Source organism: Bubalus bubalis, chromosome 11 (genome assembly GCF_019923935.1).
Source record: "Bubalus bubalis isolate 160015118507 breed Murrah chromosome 11, NDDB_SH_1, whole genome shotgun sequence".
Classification (NCBI taxonomy): domain Eukaryota; kingdom Metazoa; phylum Chordata; class Mammalia; order Artiodactyla; family Bovidae; genus Bubalus; species Bubalus bubalis.
This window is the reverse complement of record NC_059167.1, coordinates 69,244,912-69,261,316: the sequence shown is the minus strand read 5'-3', so window position 1 is coordinate 69,261,316 and position 16,405 is coordinate 69,244,912. Positions and strand designations below refer to the sequence as shown.

General features: G+C 37.7%; 1 protein-coding gene across 3 annotated transcripts in view; it reads left to right on the top strand.

The window, feature by feature from the left end:
* Positions 1–16,405, top strand: part of FAM98B (family with sequence similarity 98 member B) — a 73,467-nt gene that overhangs the window by 35,715 nt on the left and 21,347 nt on the right. For 2 of the 3 annotated variants that reach the window (XM_025295943.3, XM_044925233.2), the window contains exons 3-5: positions 2,392–2,557; positions 10,776–10,921; positions 12,041–12,175. In XM_025295943.3, coding sequence (XP_025151728.2) covers positions 2,487–2,557; positions 10,776–10,921; positions 12,041–12,175 — 352 coding nt within the window. In that variant the 5' untranslated portion in view covers positions 2,392–2,486. The remainder of the gene's footprint in view (positions 1–2,391; positions 2,558–10,775; positions 10,922–12,040; positions 12,176–16,405) is intronic. The other variant, XM_044925232.2, reaches the window with a different exon arrangement.

Below are 16,405 nucleotides of genomic sequence, written 5' to 3'. Positions count from 1 at the left end.
AAAGATAATGTTGTCCTCATAAAAAGCATCGCAAAATACTCCATGTTTTTCTAGTCTCTGGAAAAATTTATATAAGATTGGTGTTATTTCTTTTTAAAGTATTTGGAAAAATCAGGAAAATGCTTTGGGCTTGGAGCACTTTTTGTTGGTGGTTTTTAATTTGTCATTCTTTAACAGATATAAACTATTCATTTAAAAAAATTCCCTTGTATCATTTTTGTTAAATAGTGTTTCTCAAGGAATTTATCAACTTTAAATTTTCAAATTTATTGGCATGAAATTATTCATAACATCCTTTAACTGTCTCATATCTGATGATGAAGTACCTGTGTCCTCTTTTTCATTCCTAATAATGGTTGTTTGCTTCTTCTTTTGTATTTATTTATTTTTTCCTGATCAGCTTGGCTAAAGGTTTGTCAATACCTTTAGTCTGCAAAAAGACTCAAATTTATCTTCATTTCTTTATTGCATTTTCTCTCTCTTCTGTTTCTTTGGATATAATTGTTTTGCTTTTCACCTTCTTGCAATTGATGCTTAGATAATTAATTTTCAATCTTTTGAAATAGAAAAATCTTCTAATATGTGCATTTAATGTTACATATTTTAAGTATGGGTCTATCTGCATCCTTCACATGGTATTTTTATGGTTATTCAGTTCAAAAATATTTTCTCATATCCATTTTTTTCTAGTTTAATTCCCAGTTTAATCTGATTATTCAGAAGTAGTGCATTGCTTAAATTCTGAGCATTAAATGGGGATTTTTTAAAATTTTCTTTTTTATTGATTCACTGTTTAATTCTAATGTAAGAGAACATACTTTTTATGATTTCGGTCTTTTATTAAAAAAAGTATTTATTTATGACTGCATCTGGTCTCTATTGACTTCCCTAGTGGCTCAGCAGTAAAGAATCCTCCTGCAATGCAGGAGGTGTAAGTTCGATTCTTGGGTCAGGAAGATCACCTGCAGAAGGAAATGGCAGCCCACTCCAGTATTCTTGCCTGGAAAATTCCATGGACAGAGGAGCCTGGTGGGCTACAGTCCATAGGGTTGCAAAGAGTCAGACGCTACTGAGCATGCATGGTGGTCTTGGTTGTGGCCCAAGGTTTCTCTCTAGGTGCTGAGGCTCAATAGTTGTGTGGACTTAGTTACTGGGTGGCATGTGGGATCTTAGTTCCTGACCAGGGATCAAACTGCTTCCCCTGCATTGGAAGGCAGATTCTTAACCACTAACCTGCAAATAATTTTATACTTAAACCTGGGTATATGGTAGAGGAGTCATTATTTTTTAAAATATATTTTTAATTGAAGGGTAATTATAATACTGTGTTGGTTTCTGCCATACATCAACATGGATCAACCATAGGTATACATATATCCCCTCCCTATTGAGCATTCCTCCCACCTTCCACCCCATCCTACCCCTTCAGGTTGTCACAGAGGAAGAGTCATTATTGAAAGTTATTCAAATTTATGGGTAAACTTCTCTCTGGGTTTTACAAATTTATTGCCAAGCTCTTTATTAGTAACAATGATTAGGTAGGTGAGAACATAACTGACTTCAGTGGACTAGGGCCAAGGATGTTATACCATTCTGTAAGGCTTGGGACAGTCCTTTAAAAGGATAAATTGTTGTGTGTTTATTTGGATATTTATATATTTATATATAGCTATATATATATAAATATATATATTTATATATAGCTGTTAATGATTTTATGCTCTATGCTGACTCTCTCTTATGAGCCTTAAAATACTTTTGTATCCTTGAGATAGACACTGAATTCTCCATAAATAGTATACAGAGGGAATACTGTTTGTTTTTTAGTTGTGACCTATGGGCTCTAGTTCCCTGACCAGGGATTGAACCTGGGCTCCCTGTGTTAAGGGCAGGGAGTCTTAGTCACTGGACCACCAGGGAAGTCTCACACTCACCTATATTTTTTCAGCTGTGCAACACATAGTCTGCATGTATTGAAGAGGATTCTACAGATAGATGCAAGCATCTGATCATTTCTTTGATCTATGTTACATAATGAAACAACATTTTGTTATACATCTCCTTCTCTTTATTTCTTCTTTAAAGTTGGAGCTTTATTGTGTATTTGACTTAAAAATTATTTGTGTAGGCACATGATATTCCGTACAATTTTAGCTCAAGGTAATATTTTATTTCAGGATTTTTGTTATAAAAAGAGGGCAGGAATCTGATCCGTCAAAAACAACTTGGGTAGAATAACGATGTTCGATAAGACACAACTCAAGCCTTTTTATTACTACTATTTGTTGTTGATATCATTTTAAAAAGCTATTATAGTACGTGTATATAAAGTCGTTTTAGGCAGAACAGCCAACTATCTGCAGGTCAGGAACGTTTGTATACCCTTCCTAGGCAGTTCAGGTTGAGATCCGGCCGGAACCTTGGGACCGCGGCACCGGTTTCCGGCGGGCTCCTTAGAGTGTGGAACAGCCTCGGGCCGAAGGACCATGAGAGGGCCGGATCCGGGTCCCGAACCTACGATGGAGGGGGACGTGCTGGACACACTAGAGGCGCTGGGGTGAGTAGTCCTGGGATCGCCTTTCCCCGGAAAACGTAAGCTGTCTCTCCCCGTGGACGCCGCAGTCTCCCCCATGTGGGCCTCCCGATGGGCTCCTGCGGCTCGGTGCAGGCCTCCTTCCCTGCCTCGCTGCCTCCGGCGCCGACGGAGTTAAGAGGGAGGCGGGAGAGAAATCCGTTTGAGGGGTGGAGCAGGCCTGAAAAGCTAGGGCGCGTGGCCCCCTTTCCCGAACTCCTTGTTTTGAAACTCAGCAACGGGGACCCACGGCGAAAGCGCGGAGGGGCCTGGCTGGCAGCATCCCTTTGGGAGAAAGTGTTGCTGCCCCGCGGGGGGTATTTTTGAGAGGCTCTGGAAGTCTAGAGTGCAGCTGTTGTCTCCTACTTCATACAACTTAATTGTGGCTTAATTAGGGCCCCGGGGCAAATCACTCCTGCTTCCTTGACCAGAGAAGGAGTTTTAATTCAGTGTGAATCCATCCATCTAACCGTTTCTTCCATTCATTAACAACATATTAATTTGATGTTAACCTGTATTCACTAATGTGTATTTTACGTGCTAGGCCAAGGAAAAAGAGTTTTCTGAAACTCCTAGTAGCTTAACTAGTCGTGGAGTGTGTAGTCTACTGGTGTTTGCAGTTCAGCGTGGTGAGTGCCGTGAAAGCTCCTGGAATGATGTTAATACTTAAAGGCATGGCAATAAATGCGTGCAGGATAGATGCTTCCTCGGCCATAATCTGTTTTTCTTCACAGCCTTTATCCCTATTCCAGATTATCTTGTCCTGCACATTTGTTATTGTCTCTTGAACATCCACCCTCTCCACCCGCTAATACACAAAAATCAGCTCCAGGAGAACAGGTGCTTTACCTGTTTTGTTCCTCAGACCATCTTACAGTCAGGTCTGGTACAATAAATAGTGGGTGGATGAATGGGTGAATGAATGAAGAAAGGTTCAAAGCACAGAGTGCACAGAGGTAGGCATAGGGCCAGGCAGTTGAGAGTCAAAAAAGGGAACTTGAAGTAGGCTGATCCAGCTGGAGGGCAGAGAGCAAGGACCAGTGTTGAAGACTGGATTGATGAGATTTAGGTGAGGAACAGGGCTTGCAGCACCTTTTAGGCCATGTTGTGGATTTTGTTCTTTGTCATAACAGAAGTGCAACATGATTAATAAACTTAAAAAGGGGAGTGTTTAGATGTCTAGTTTAAAAAGTTCTGTCAGCATGGTAGAGAATAGATTGGAGAATTTTTTAGTAGTCTAGTCAAGAAGTGATGGTTATTTAGTGGCAGTAGATATAGAAAGAAGTACATTACTGGTCTTGGGCTCCCCAGGTGGCACCGTGGTAAAGAATCTGCCTGAATGCTGTAAACACAGGTTTGATCCCTGGGTCGGGAAAAAGTAGGAAATGGCAACCCATTCCAGTATTCTTGCCTGGAAAGTTTCATGGACAGAGGAGCCAGACAGGCTACAATCCATGGGGTCTCAAAGAGTCTGCACGCCTGTACACAGTACTGGTCTTAGTGATTAATTGGATTAGATATTAGAGCTGAAGGAGATGATGATATTGATGATTCATTGATAAGTATTTATTGAGCAATAAAATAAAATGATACACTTTGGAATCTCAGTTGGACAAGGAAGAAAGTGAAGACAGCCAGGAGCTAGTAAATACAGAGAATACAGAGGAACCATAGAAACAGAGGTAGAGATGGTATCAAGTGTGGTCAAAAGAGCAAGTTGGAAGGTAGAATAAGTAGGCTGTGGTCAGGGAGTGACTTGTTCAGATTAGTGATTTTGGATGTGATTTAGTTCCAAGTGATGGTGTGGCTTACTTATGTGTAGTGGCAAAGGTTGGAAAAGAGGCTGAGAACTCAGGGTATTGGAAAGGGTATACATATGGATTTTGAAGAAACTCAGTATCACTGAAAAACAATAGGAATGGAGAGGAAACTGAGCACAGGGAATGTTGACGGGTGTCCAAGAGATTGATCAGTGAAAACCGTGAGAGAAGAGGGTGGCACGTCTGATGGGCCTGAGCCTGGAGAGAGCAGGAGATATGAGAAAATGGAGTCGATCAGAAAACAGGCAGAAGATCTAAGTAGACATTTCTCCAGAGAAGACATACACATGACCAAAAAGTACATGAAAAAATGCTCAATGTTGTTAATTATTGGAGAAATGTAAAAGCTACAATGAAGTGTCACCTCACACTGGTCAGAATGGCCATCTTCAAAAAGTCTACAAGTAATAAATGCTGGGGAGGATGTGGAGAAAAGGGAACCCTCATACACTGTTGGTGGGGATGTAAATTGTTAAAGCCATTATGGAGAACAGTATGAAGGTTCCTTAAAACAAAAAATAGAACTTCCATATGATCCTGCATTCCCACTCCTGGGCACACATCTGGAGAAAACCATAATTTGAAAAGATATATGAATCGCAGTGTTCATTGCAGCATTATTTATAATAGCCATGAGAGGGAAGCAACCTAAATGTCCATCGACAGAGGAAAGGGATAAAGATGTGGTGTATTTATACAGTGGGATATTACTCAGCCATAAAAGAGTGAAATAATGCCATTTACACAACATGGATGGACCTAGAAATTAAGTGAAATAAGCCAGTCAATGATAAATATCATACAGTATTGCTTGTAAATGCAATCATATAAATGATACAAAAATGAACTTACATTCAAAACAGAAATAGACCCACAGGATATAGAAAACAAACGTATGGTTGCCAAAGGGGAAAGATGTTGAGGGTAGGGATAAATTAGGAATTATATCTATAAACTAAACAGGGACCTGCTGTATGGCACAGGGAACTATACTCAATATTTTATAAAAAATCTATATGGGAAAAGAGTCTGAATAGAAAGATACGTTTGTACATACAGCTGAATCACTTTGTTGTACATCTCAAACTAACACAACATTGTAAAACAACTTTTCAATTTAAAAAAGATGATAGGGAGCAGTGAGTGATATGGATGCTGTATTGGGAAGCAAGGAGAACAAAAACCCCCCTGTTTGATGTTTGGGCACTTATGAGAGAAATACCCAAAGCTCGGAGTAGTGGTTATAAATCTTTCTGAGAAGACATGGACAGAATAGGAGAGTTGTTCTTTATGGATGGAACATAGAAGAAGAGTTTGGAAAATAGTAAGAAGTGGAGAGCTGAATCAGAGACAAGCCAGTAGGGTGAGTAAATGACGGGGGGAAAAAGGGGTCTCGTATTTTATATGTTGGCTTATGAAAATAGAAAAAAGAAAGTAATTTAGACCTTGACTCTGTCCTTTTGAAGATCTGCCAGTGGCCCTACTGGACTGAATTTGGTTCACCCAGCTTTAAGTAGTGTCAGATCAGCAACTATGGTTCCACTGTGTATGGCCCTGGGGGAGTCTAGGCGTAGGGGAGTTGTCTCCAGTGTTTGGAATTAGAGTGGCACTTGTCTAATTGAACAATTGATAGAACAAACTGGGCATGATAATATGTCTCTTATAGGATATTATTATAATTAAATGAGTTAATATACATACAGCATGTAGCACTGGCCTAAGATTAAAGATTAAGTAAGTGTTGCTATTACGATTATGATTGCTATTAACTATTCATGTTAAATGCATTTATTTTTCTTTTTTACTTTTGCCTGTCTTAATGAGCTGAGGCATTAAGGATTGTGTATTTAAGATTTAGTATTTTGGGTGATTTAGTAAATTTTTGTTGAATTTTATAATTGGCATGTCAGTAAAAGTAACATCACCAATAATATAAATTAGTTAATTTTTTTTGAGAGCTCATGATTGTTGCTTTATTGCAGAAATGAAAGCAAGTAGGGAGAAACAAGATGTTTACTGTGAAATCTGAATGAGAGGCTCTGTAAGTCATGGTAGAAAGGTAACACCCAGGGAACCGGTCTTGGTCAGAGGAACAGAGAGGTGGTCTAGTGCTAGCTGACTGTGTTGCCTGGCCAGGTTATTTACTTTGTTTCCCTATTAGTGTGGACAGAAGTTCGAGTTCACATGGAGCATTTTGGGTCAAATCTGGTTTTAAAACGATGTCATCACTTGTTTATCTTCTGATATTACCTTCTGTAGTACAGTGTTAGTTGCTCAGTTGTGTCTGACTTTGTGATCCCATGGATTGTAGCCCGCCAGGCTTCTCTGTCCATGGGGATCCTACAGGCAAGAATATTGAAGTGGGTTGCCATTTCCTTCTCCAGAAGATCTTTCTGACCCAGGGAGTGCACCCACGTCTCTTATGTCTGCTTCCTTGGCAGGCCGGTTCTTTACCACTAGCGCCACCTGGGAAGCCAGAATTAAGATAATATTAACTTAAAAGCATTACTGTAAAGAGTGGATGATTGTAATATTCCTCTAGCCTGCTGCATAAGGCAGGTATCCTAACTTCAATAAGCCCTAATTTCTTATCTGCAAAATGGGGACTTGAAAAAACCCTTCCTAAGATATGACCAGAGAATTTAGAGAAAAAGAAATGCAAATGGCCTTTAAACGTATGAAAAGGGTATAGTCTTGCCATAAGAGAAATGTAAATTAAAACTATATTGAGAAAACCATATGGTCAACAATCCAAATGTTTGGCAGCTTTGGTGAGTTATGGATAATGGATATTCTTGTATTTTAATTGTATAATCCTTGTATAGGAAAACTTTATAGTATCCAGCAAAGTTACATATGCATTTACCCTTTGGTCCAACAATTGCACCTCTAGGAATCTATCCCAGATACACAGTGACAAAAATTTGCCCAATTTTTTTTATTTGCCTAATTTTTGATAATAGAGCACTACAAAAAAACAGGGGGATAGCAAATAAAATATGGTACATCCAGACAGTGGAGTACTATACAACCATAAATATGATTGAATAATATCTCTGATTTCTTATATATATAGATATGTGTGTACATGTATATATGTTAAAAAAAGGAATAAAACAGTAGATAGTAGGCTGCCTTTTATCTAAACAAATACATATTTGTGTGTGCGCATGCATGTGTGGACTCACCAGGTAGCGCAGTGGTAAAGAATCCGCCTGCCAATGCAGGAGCCTCAGGAGATGTGGGTTTGATCCCTGAGTCAGGAAGATCCCTGGAGAAGGAAATGGTCACCTTCTCCAGTATTCGTATCTGGAAATCCCATTGACAGAAGAGCCTGGTGGGCTACAGCCCATGGGGTAGCAAAGAGTCAGATGCAACTGAGTGACTAAGCACTCAACGTGTGTGTGGTGTGTGCATGTGTGCATGTATATGTATATTTTAAAACATGGTTTGACACCCCCAAATTAGTACATGTGATTTCCTGTGAGGAAGGGAGGAAACAGAGCAGAGGGAAGAGCATTAAGTTTATAAGCTAGATTTGTCTGAACGCACTATGTGTAGTTTTTGACATTGAAGCCATATAAATGTTTTACATAATGATAAAGCAAACCTAGAATGAAATCAAAACGTAAAAAGACAAATCTCTTTAAAAAAAGCAAAATGAAAAAAATCTGTCAATATATTGTGTAGTATTTAATCACATGGAAAGAAATTGTTTTTCTATACACTGAAGAATTGATGCTTGTGAACTGTGGTGTTGGAGAAGACTCTTGAGAGTCCCTTGGGCTGCAAGGAGATCCAACCAGTCCATCCTAAAGGAAATCAGTCCTGGGTGTTCATTGGAAGGACTGATGTTGAGGCTAAAACTCCAATACTTTGGCTACCTGATGCTAAGAGCTGACTCATTTGAAAAGACCTTGATGCTGGGAAAGATTGAGGGCAGGAGGAGAAGGGGACGAGAGAGGAGGAGATGGCTGGATGGCATCACAGACTCGATGGACATGAGTTTGAGTAAACTCTGGGAGTTGGTGATGGACAGGGAGGCCTGGAGTGCTCTGGTTCATGGGGTCGCAAAGAGTCAGACACGACTGAGCAACTGAACTGGAATGGTTTCTAGAAATAAAAATATAAATTGTTTTCAGTAATTTTATTAGTAATACTGTTTTTTTTACTCTGAAACTATGTAATTTATATTTATTTTTATATTTGTTGTTGTTTAGTCTCTGAGTTGTGTCCGACTCTTTGCGACCCTCATGAACTGTAGTCCACCAGCTCCTTTGTCCATAGCATTTTTCAGGCAACAATGCTGGAGTGGGTTGCCATACTAAGATTCTATAAATGTCATAAGAAACCAGAATTTTCATTGTAAGAGAAAAATAGATTAAAATGTAAAGCAAAATAGGTAAAAACCCTATAATTCTAAATCTGAATTGAAAATAGCAGTGTGAACTCCTGATGTAATTTCTCTTAAAAAGGTACAGTTGCTGTGACTAACCTTTACTGCCAGATTATGTACTCTTAAGTAAATACCATTGAAGAGAATCAGGGCTTCTTGGAGAAATGGCCAGTTGCAGGTAAAAGGCAAGAACATATTGTCATCGAGAGCAAGAAAAATATTCAAAGAATTCTGGGAACTAGTCAGAGAACTCATTGACTAACATGAATGGGCTCCCACTAATCAGAGATAGGACAATTTGATTATCAAATGAAAAATAACTGCAGTGGGCTAAAACTCAGCAAATGTGCTAAAACTTATAAGTTTGTAACGGGGGGGAAAAAAAGCTCAGGTACACTAAGAACAATGAAAGAAAACTGATACCAAATTCAATGAAGATAATATGTAAAAGTGCTTTGAAAATTTAAGGTTCTATTCAAATACACTTTGTAGCAATGTTTAAAAGTATAAACTTATAAAAGAAATGGTTAAGAGTAAAATAATCTCATATGTCCTCTTTGGCTTTAAGTTTTTAAATTTAAAATTTGCATCCATTCCCCTTTAACTGTTCAGATCAGATCAGTCACTCTGTGGTGTCCAACTCTTTGCGAACCCATGAATCGCAGCACGCCAGGCCTCCCTGTCCATCACCAACTCCCGGAGTTCACTCAAACTCACGTCCATCGAGTCTGTGATGCCATCCAGCCATCTCATCCTCTGTCGTCCCCTTCTCCTCCTGCCCCCAATCCCTCCCAGCATCAGAGTCTTTTCCAATGAGTCAACTCTTCGCATGAGGTGGCCAAAGTACTGGAGTTTCAGCTTTAGCATCATTCCTTCCAAAGAAATCCCAGGGCTGATCTCCTTCAGAATGGACTGGTTGGATCTCCTTGCAGTCCAAGGGACTCTCAAGAGTCTTCTCCAACACCACAGTTCAAAAGCATCAATTCTTCGGCGCTCAGTCTTCTTCACAGTCCAACTCTCACATCCATACATGACCACAGGAAAAACCATAGCCTTGACTAGACGAACCTTTGTTGGCAAAGTAGTGTCTCTGCTTTTGAATATGCTATCTAGGTTGGTCATAACTTTCCTTCCAAGGAGGAAGCATCTTTTAATTTCATGGCTGCAGTCACCATCTGCAGTGATTTTGGAGCCCAGAAAAATAAAGTCTGACACTGTTTCCACTGTTTCCCCATCTATTTCCCATGAAGTGATGGGACCGGATGCCATGATCTTCGTTTTCTGAATGTTGAGTTTTAAGCCAACTTTTTCACTCTCCACTTGCACCTTCATCAAGAGGCTTTTGAGTTCCTCTTCACTTTCTGCCATAAGGGTGCTGTCATCTGCATATCTGAGGTTATTGATATTTCTCCCGGCAATCTTGATTCCAGCTTGTGTTTCTTCCAGTCCAATGTTTCTCATGATGTACTCTGCATGTAAGTTAAATAAACAGGGTGACAATATACAGCCTTGACGTACTCCTTTTCCCATTTGGAACCAGTCTGTTGTTCCATGTCCAGTTCTAACTGTTGCTTCCTGACCTGCATACAAATTTCTCAAGAGGCAGATCAGGTGGTCTGGTATTCCCTTCTCTTTCAGAATTTTCCACAGTTTATTTAACTGTTACTTTTTTCTTGTTCCTGTAACTAATATAGTTATTACTCTGTTTGACTTTGTTATGTGTAATATTTATCTTAAAATAGGTTGATAATTTTACTAAAAAACTTTAAAACAAAAAAATCAAATGTTAATTATGTAGAGCGGAAACCAGCAAACTATTTTTATAACAAACCAGAATATAGGGAAACAGTCGGATACATGGATACATTTATTGTCTGTGTTCCAAGAATATTTTATTCACAAAGACAGGCAACAGACTTTGATTAAAAAGTATTACATGTATTAGGGTTTTGCTTATTGTTTTAATCTTTTATATTTTCTTTTTTAGGTATAAGGGACCACTGTTAGAAGAGCAAGCGCTTACAAAGGCAGCAGAGAGTGGACTGTCTTCACCTGAATTTTCAGAGCTCTGTGTTTGGTTAAGCTCGCAAATAAAATCACTGTGCAACTTGGAAGAAAGTATCACTTCAGCTGGTATTGCCATTTAGTTTTGTTTTTCTGTTTACTAGTAAAATTATATGATAAGTTATGATTTACAGTTTTATCTATAATGTGCTCACTGTACAAAGAAAAGTCATTAATACAAAGAACTTCAGTATGTGATTTAAATATCTCTCAATTTAATTTCATATTGATTAACCCAAAATTATTTCTTAAATTTATACAAAATTATAAATAATTATTGTTTATCTGCTGTCTTGAACTTAGTATTGAATTTGGTTATTAAAAAGTTTAGCTTTTGAATACTTCTTTTTTGGAATTAAGGTTTTTGTTTTTTTTTTTTCCTGTAAAGTATATGTAATCCCTAATTTAAGTTATATTACCAAACCTATAACTCAGGACATGAATTCACATAGGAATACATTTATAAAAAATTCCTCTGCTAGTTTACAAGTTTTGTTTAATTCATTACTGTTGGTAGCTGGAATTCTTGTGGGTCTTTGATAGAAAATAAAAATGTGTTGGGCATTTGCTAGAAGATAAAAGTAGCATTCCCTTCTGATGCTATTCTTACTTTTCAAATTGTTTTTTTTTTTTTCCTTGCCAAATCGAATAGAATTCACCTGAAGTAAAGTAAAATAAGCTGCATTCAGAACTGATGACACAAGTTTCCACATAATTCGATTATGAAAGAAGGACAAGTGCTGAGGTTTAATTAGATGATTGCATTTATTATCTGAATCCATAGAAATACAATAGAAATGGATCATTTGCTCTGAAGCCAATTAATAATTATAGCCATAATAATGCTATAATATTTCAGTTACTGACATAAAATATTTCCATTTTATCTGCTTTTATGGAAAGCCCTTTGGAAGATACTTATCAGAGATTTAAATATAACAAGATTTATAATTTCATGATTAGATACTTATGTTCTTGAATTTAAGTGTCACTTTCTATATGTAGAAATATGTTTTGGTTACTTTAACCTAAGCTTACCTAATGTTATTTTTGGTCACACATTTAAGGATTTAATGTTGAAGGGAAAATTTAGAATTGATATAAAATTAAAATCAACTAGTAGATTTGATAGTATCAGACTATATGATAAATATTTAGTAAATGTTTTATGCCCCTTCTTTTTTAAAGGGAGAGATGATCTAGAAAGCTTCCAGCTTGAGATAAGTGGCTTTTTAAAAGAAATGGCATGTCCATATTCTGTACTCATATCTGGAGATATTAAAGATCGCTTAAAAAAGAAGGATGATTGTTTGAAACTACTGTGTAAGTTATATTTCTTTGAACAGTTTAAATGCCTGTGTTTGATCTGGTTTGTGTTATTTTCAAGTCAAGATTTATGAACTATAATTAATGAAGCATTAGACATTTTGTGTATTAGAAAGGTTTTAATATTTGGCTTAAAATGTGAAACTGACTCAGATATTTGTATAAATGTAGGGTAAATTCTACTGATGTACTCGCTAAGATTTCCATAACACTTATAATTTATTTGGCCAGTATAGATTACCCTGTGTTTATGACTCGTACTTTAGCAGTTTTTCCTTCACCTAATTCATCCCTTGACATTTATGACTAGTTGGCTAAAGTGGTGATCTCCAAAGTCCTGTTTAATGTTAAAACTCTCAGAAATTAGGCTGCTAAGCAAATTATTAGATGATAGGCACTTAGTGATAGTTCAGAAAATTTATTGATCACTTTTTATTGTATTAGAAACTGCTCTAAGCATTAGGGATATATCAGTTTAAAAGAAAATTGTGCCCTTGTGCCACTTGAATTCTAGTGCATGTGGCCTGTTTTTCATCAGGGATGAATTTGGAGTACAGATTATCCTATATCTAAACAATTACTATAAATAACAGATGCATTTGTTTATATTGAGTCCCTTAAATTTTTTGGGAATTTAGTTAGTTTAATTTCACGCTATTTTGAAAGGTCTACTAACAGTGATCTCTTGAAAGAATTTTTCTAACATCTTCTATTATTGAAGATTTCTGTTATTTTAGGTTGTACCATTTATAAAAAGATGCACATGATCTATTCCTTTATGCTCTAGTGTTAAGATGTTAGTTTCATTAGAGCATAAATCATGTTTATATGTTTAGTGGTGATGATCAAAATCTCAACAGTTGAATTATCTTGTGCGTTGGGGAGAATAAACATTGTTGCTGCTGCTGCTGCTAAGTCACTTCAGTCGTGTCCGACTCTGTGCGACCCCATAGACGGCAGCCCACCAGGCTCCCCCGTCCCTGGGATTTTCCAGGCAAGAATACTGGAGTGGGTTGCCATTTCCTTCTCCAGTGCATGAAAGTGGAAAGTGAAAGTGAAGTCGCTCAGTCGTGTCCGACTCCCAGTGACCCCATGGACTGCAGCCTACCAGGCTCCTCCGTCCATGGGATTTTCCAGGCAAGAGTACTGAAGTGGGGTGCCATCGCCTTCTCCGATTATGTGCCCCCGTTTAACACTCTTTCCTTGTCTTCCTCCCATTCAGTCTGAGTCACTGATTTAATGAACCATTATTAATGGTAGGGCACAATAACCCATAAGTGTACTGGGACAAAAGGAAGCTAAGAAGCACTGGCCATGAGGAACTTGCGTACTCTTTATATTAGTCAATGAGAAATATGTAAATCATGTTTCCCTTCTTGCCTTTGCTTCTAAGAAGCTCAGCAATAATAGTACTGTAAGTTTCTGATCCAAGTAAAGTATAGAGGAACTATAAGAGAGGTTGGTATAGTTTTTTTTTTTTTCTGATTTATAAAAATACATGCTTGAGAGGTAGGGTGAAATGGAGAATTAGTGTAGGGAGAATTAGTGTAAATGAGTACAGAGTTTCAGTTAAGGAAAATGAGAAAGTTCTGGAGATGGATGGTGGTGATGGTTATACAGCTATGTGAATGTACTTAATGCCACTGTATACTTAGAATAGTAAATTTCATGTTACTTGTTGGGAAGTTACATTCTCATCATAGGAATCTTACAAAGTAGATAAATATGTAAAAAAAATAATTTATCGTTTCACTCCCCAGAGAGAGTCATGAATAACTTTTCAGTGTATTTCCTTTTCCTTCTTTTTCCTTTGTACACACGTTTAAGATTGAGATTTGTTACATGTGTAATTCTTGCTCTTCCTCTTTTTCATTTAATGTATCTATTTTCCAATCAGTATTTTTTGAAGAAATAATTTAAATTGGCTACATAGCTTTCTATACTATGGACATTTTTATTTAATAGATTTCAAATTTAGAGGTATTTGGATTTTTTATATTTTAAGTTAATTACTTTGTTCATATTCTTGGTTGCTTTTACTTAGACAAAGGTTATGAACATTAAAAAAAAATTATATAGCCATATTTTGTTCCAGAAAGATTATAACCTTTTAGCAATCTTACCAGCATCTGTTTCATCTTTTAGTTTTAATACCTTTAAAACATACTGCTTTAATAAGTGGCATGTTCTTAGAATTGTTGGCATTATGTGTACCACTAAAAGGGCGAAATTCCTTACTATGTGAAGAGCTTTTATAAAGATAAAAATTCACTGGGAAAATATGTAAAGTACATAAGGCATGAAATGGCATCCTATAGAAAAAAGTTTTTAAAAAAATTGCTTCTAAACATTTAAAGATGCACAAAGTTAGAGTTGCAAAAAAAAGAAAACATTTTTCATTTACTAGGCTAGCAAATACCAGGAAAAAAAAAGTCGTAAGTAAGCATTCTCATATGCTACTTACAGGTATTGAAGTGTGGTGGGAGAATAATTGGGACCATCTTTTGGAAAGGCAAATTTTCAGTAACACAGGTAAAATTCACCTGTTTTTTAAACTGGCAGTTCAGTGACTACTAGTTCATACTGAGTGTACCAAGATATATGAAAAGAATGTTCATTATTGCATTGTTTATAGTTGTTAAATAGAAATAGTACATCTTCGAGTGATACCATGATCAGTTCAGTTCAGTAGCTCAGTCGTGTTCGACTCTGCAACCCCATGGACTGCAGTACACCAGGCCTCCCTGTCCATCACCAACTCCCAGAGTTTACTCAAACTCATGTCCATCGAGTCAGTGATGCCATCCAACCATCTCATCCTCTGTCATCCCCTTCTCCCGCCTTTTGGTCTTTCCCAGCATCAGGGTCTTTTCAAATGAGTCAGCTCTTCACATCACGTGGCCAAAGTATTAGAGTTTCAGCTTCAACATCAGTCCTTCCAATGAACACCCAGGACTGATCTCCTTTAAGATGGACTGGTTGGATCTCCTTGCAGTCCAAGGGACTCTCAAGAGTCTTCTCCAATACCACAGTTCAAAAGCATCAATTCTATGGTGCTCAGCTTTCTTTACTGTCCAACTTTCACATCCATACGTAACTATTGGATAAACCATAGCCTTGACTAGATGGACCTTTGTTGGCAAAGTAATGTCTCTGCTTTTTAATATGCTCAATGGCACCCCACTCCAGTACTCTTGCCTGGAAAATCCCATGGACGGAGGAGCCTGGTGGGCTGCAGTCCATGGGGTCGCTAAGAGTCGGACACGACTGAGCGACTTCACTTTCACTTTTCACTTTCATGCACTGGAGAAGGAAATGGCAACCCACTCCAGTGCTCTTGTCTGGAGAATCCCAGGGACAGCGGAGCCTGGTGGGGTGCCATCTATGGGGTCGCACAGAATCGGACATGACTGAAGCAACTTAGGAGGAGGAGAAGGGGGAGGTTGGTCATAACTTTCCTTCCAAGGAGTAAGCGTCTTTTTTTATTTCACGGGTGCAGTCACCATCTAGAGTGATTTTGGAGCCCCCCAAAATAAAGTCTGCCACTGTTTCCCCATCTATTTCCCATGAAGTGATGGGACCAGATGCCATGATCTTAGTTTTCTGAATGTTGAGCTTTAAGCCAACTTTTTCACTTTCCTCTTTCACTTTCATCAGGAGGCCCTTTAGTTCTTTTTCACTTTCTGCCATAAGGGTGGTGTCATGCCACCCTGATACCATAATAGAGCCTTTAGAATGAGAGTAGATAAAATGTGTAAATATGGAATGAAATCTAAAATATATTGGTAAAGAAATACACAGAAGATGTATACTCTTGTTTCTGTAATAGAAATAAAAGTGTATAGATGGTAGAAACATATACTAAATATACATATACATATATGCCTAAAAAGATACCCAGAAACTAACATTGGTGATTGCTTTGGGGTGGGAAGTCTGAGAATCTGTATGGGAAGAAGAGTTATCACAGTATTATTGTCCATCTGCGTGGATTAGCACTTGAAATACTAGACTAAACTCTTGTTTGTGCTCTTATGTACAACATGTTTCTGTAGAACAAAGACAGACTTCAGCTGTGGTTCCAAAATAAAAATTTTTGGAGAACGGTGATCTGTTTTAATGAAGTTTTAAAATCAGAGGGACATTGGCATAGTCGTCATAAGCAAAGTTTGATATGTATTGGCCTTAACTTTTTGTGGATTCCTTAGACTATTATGTGTAGATTAC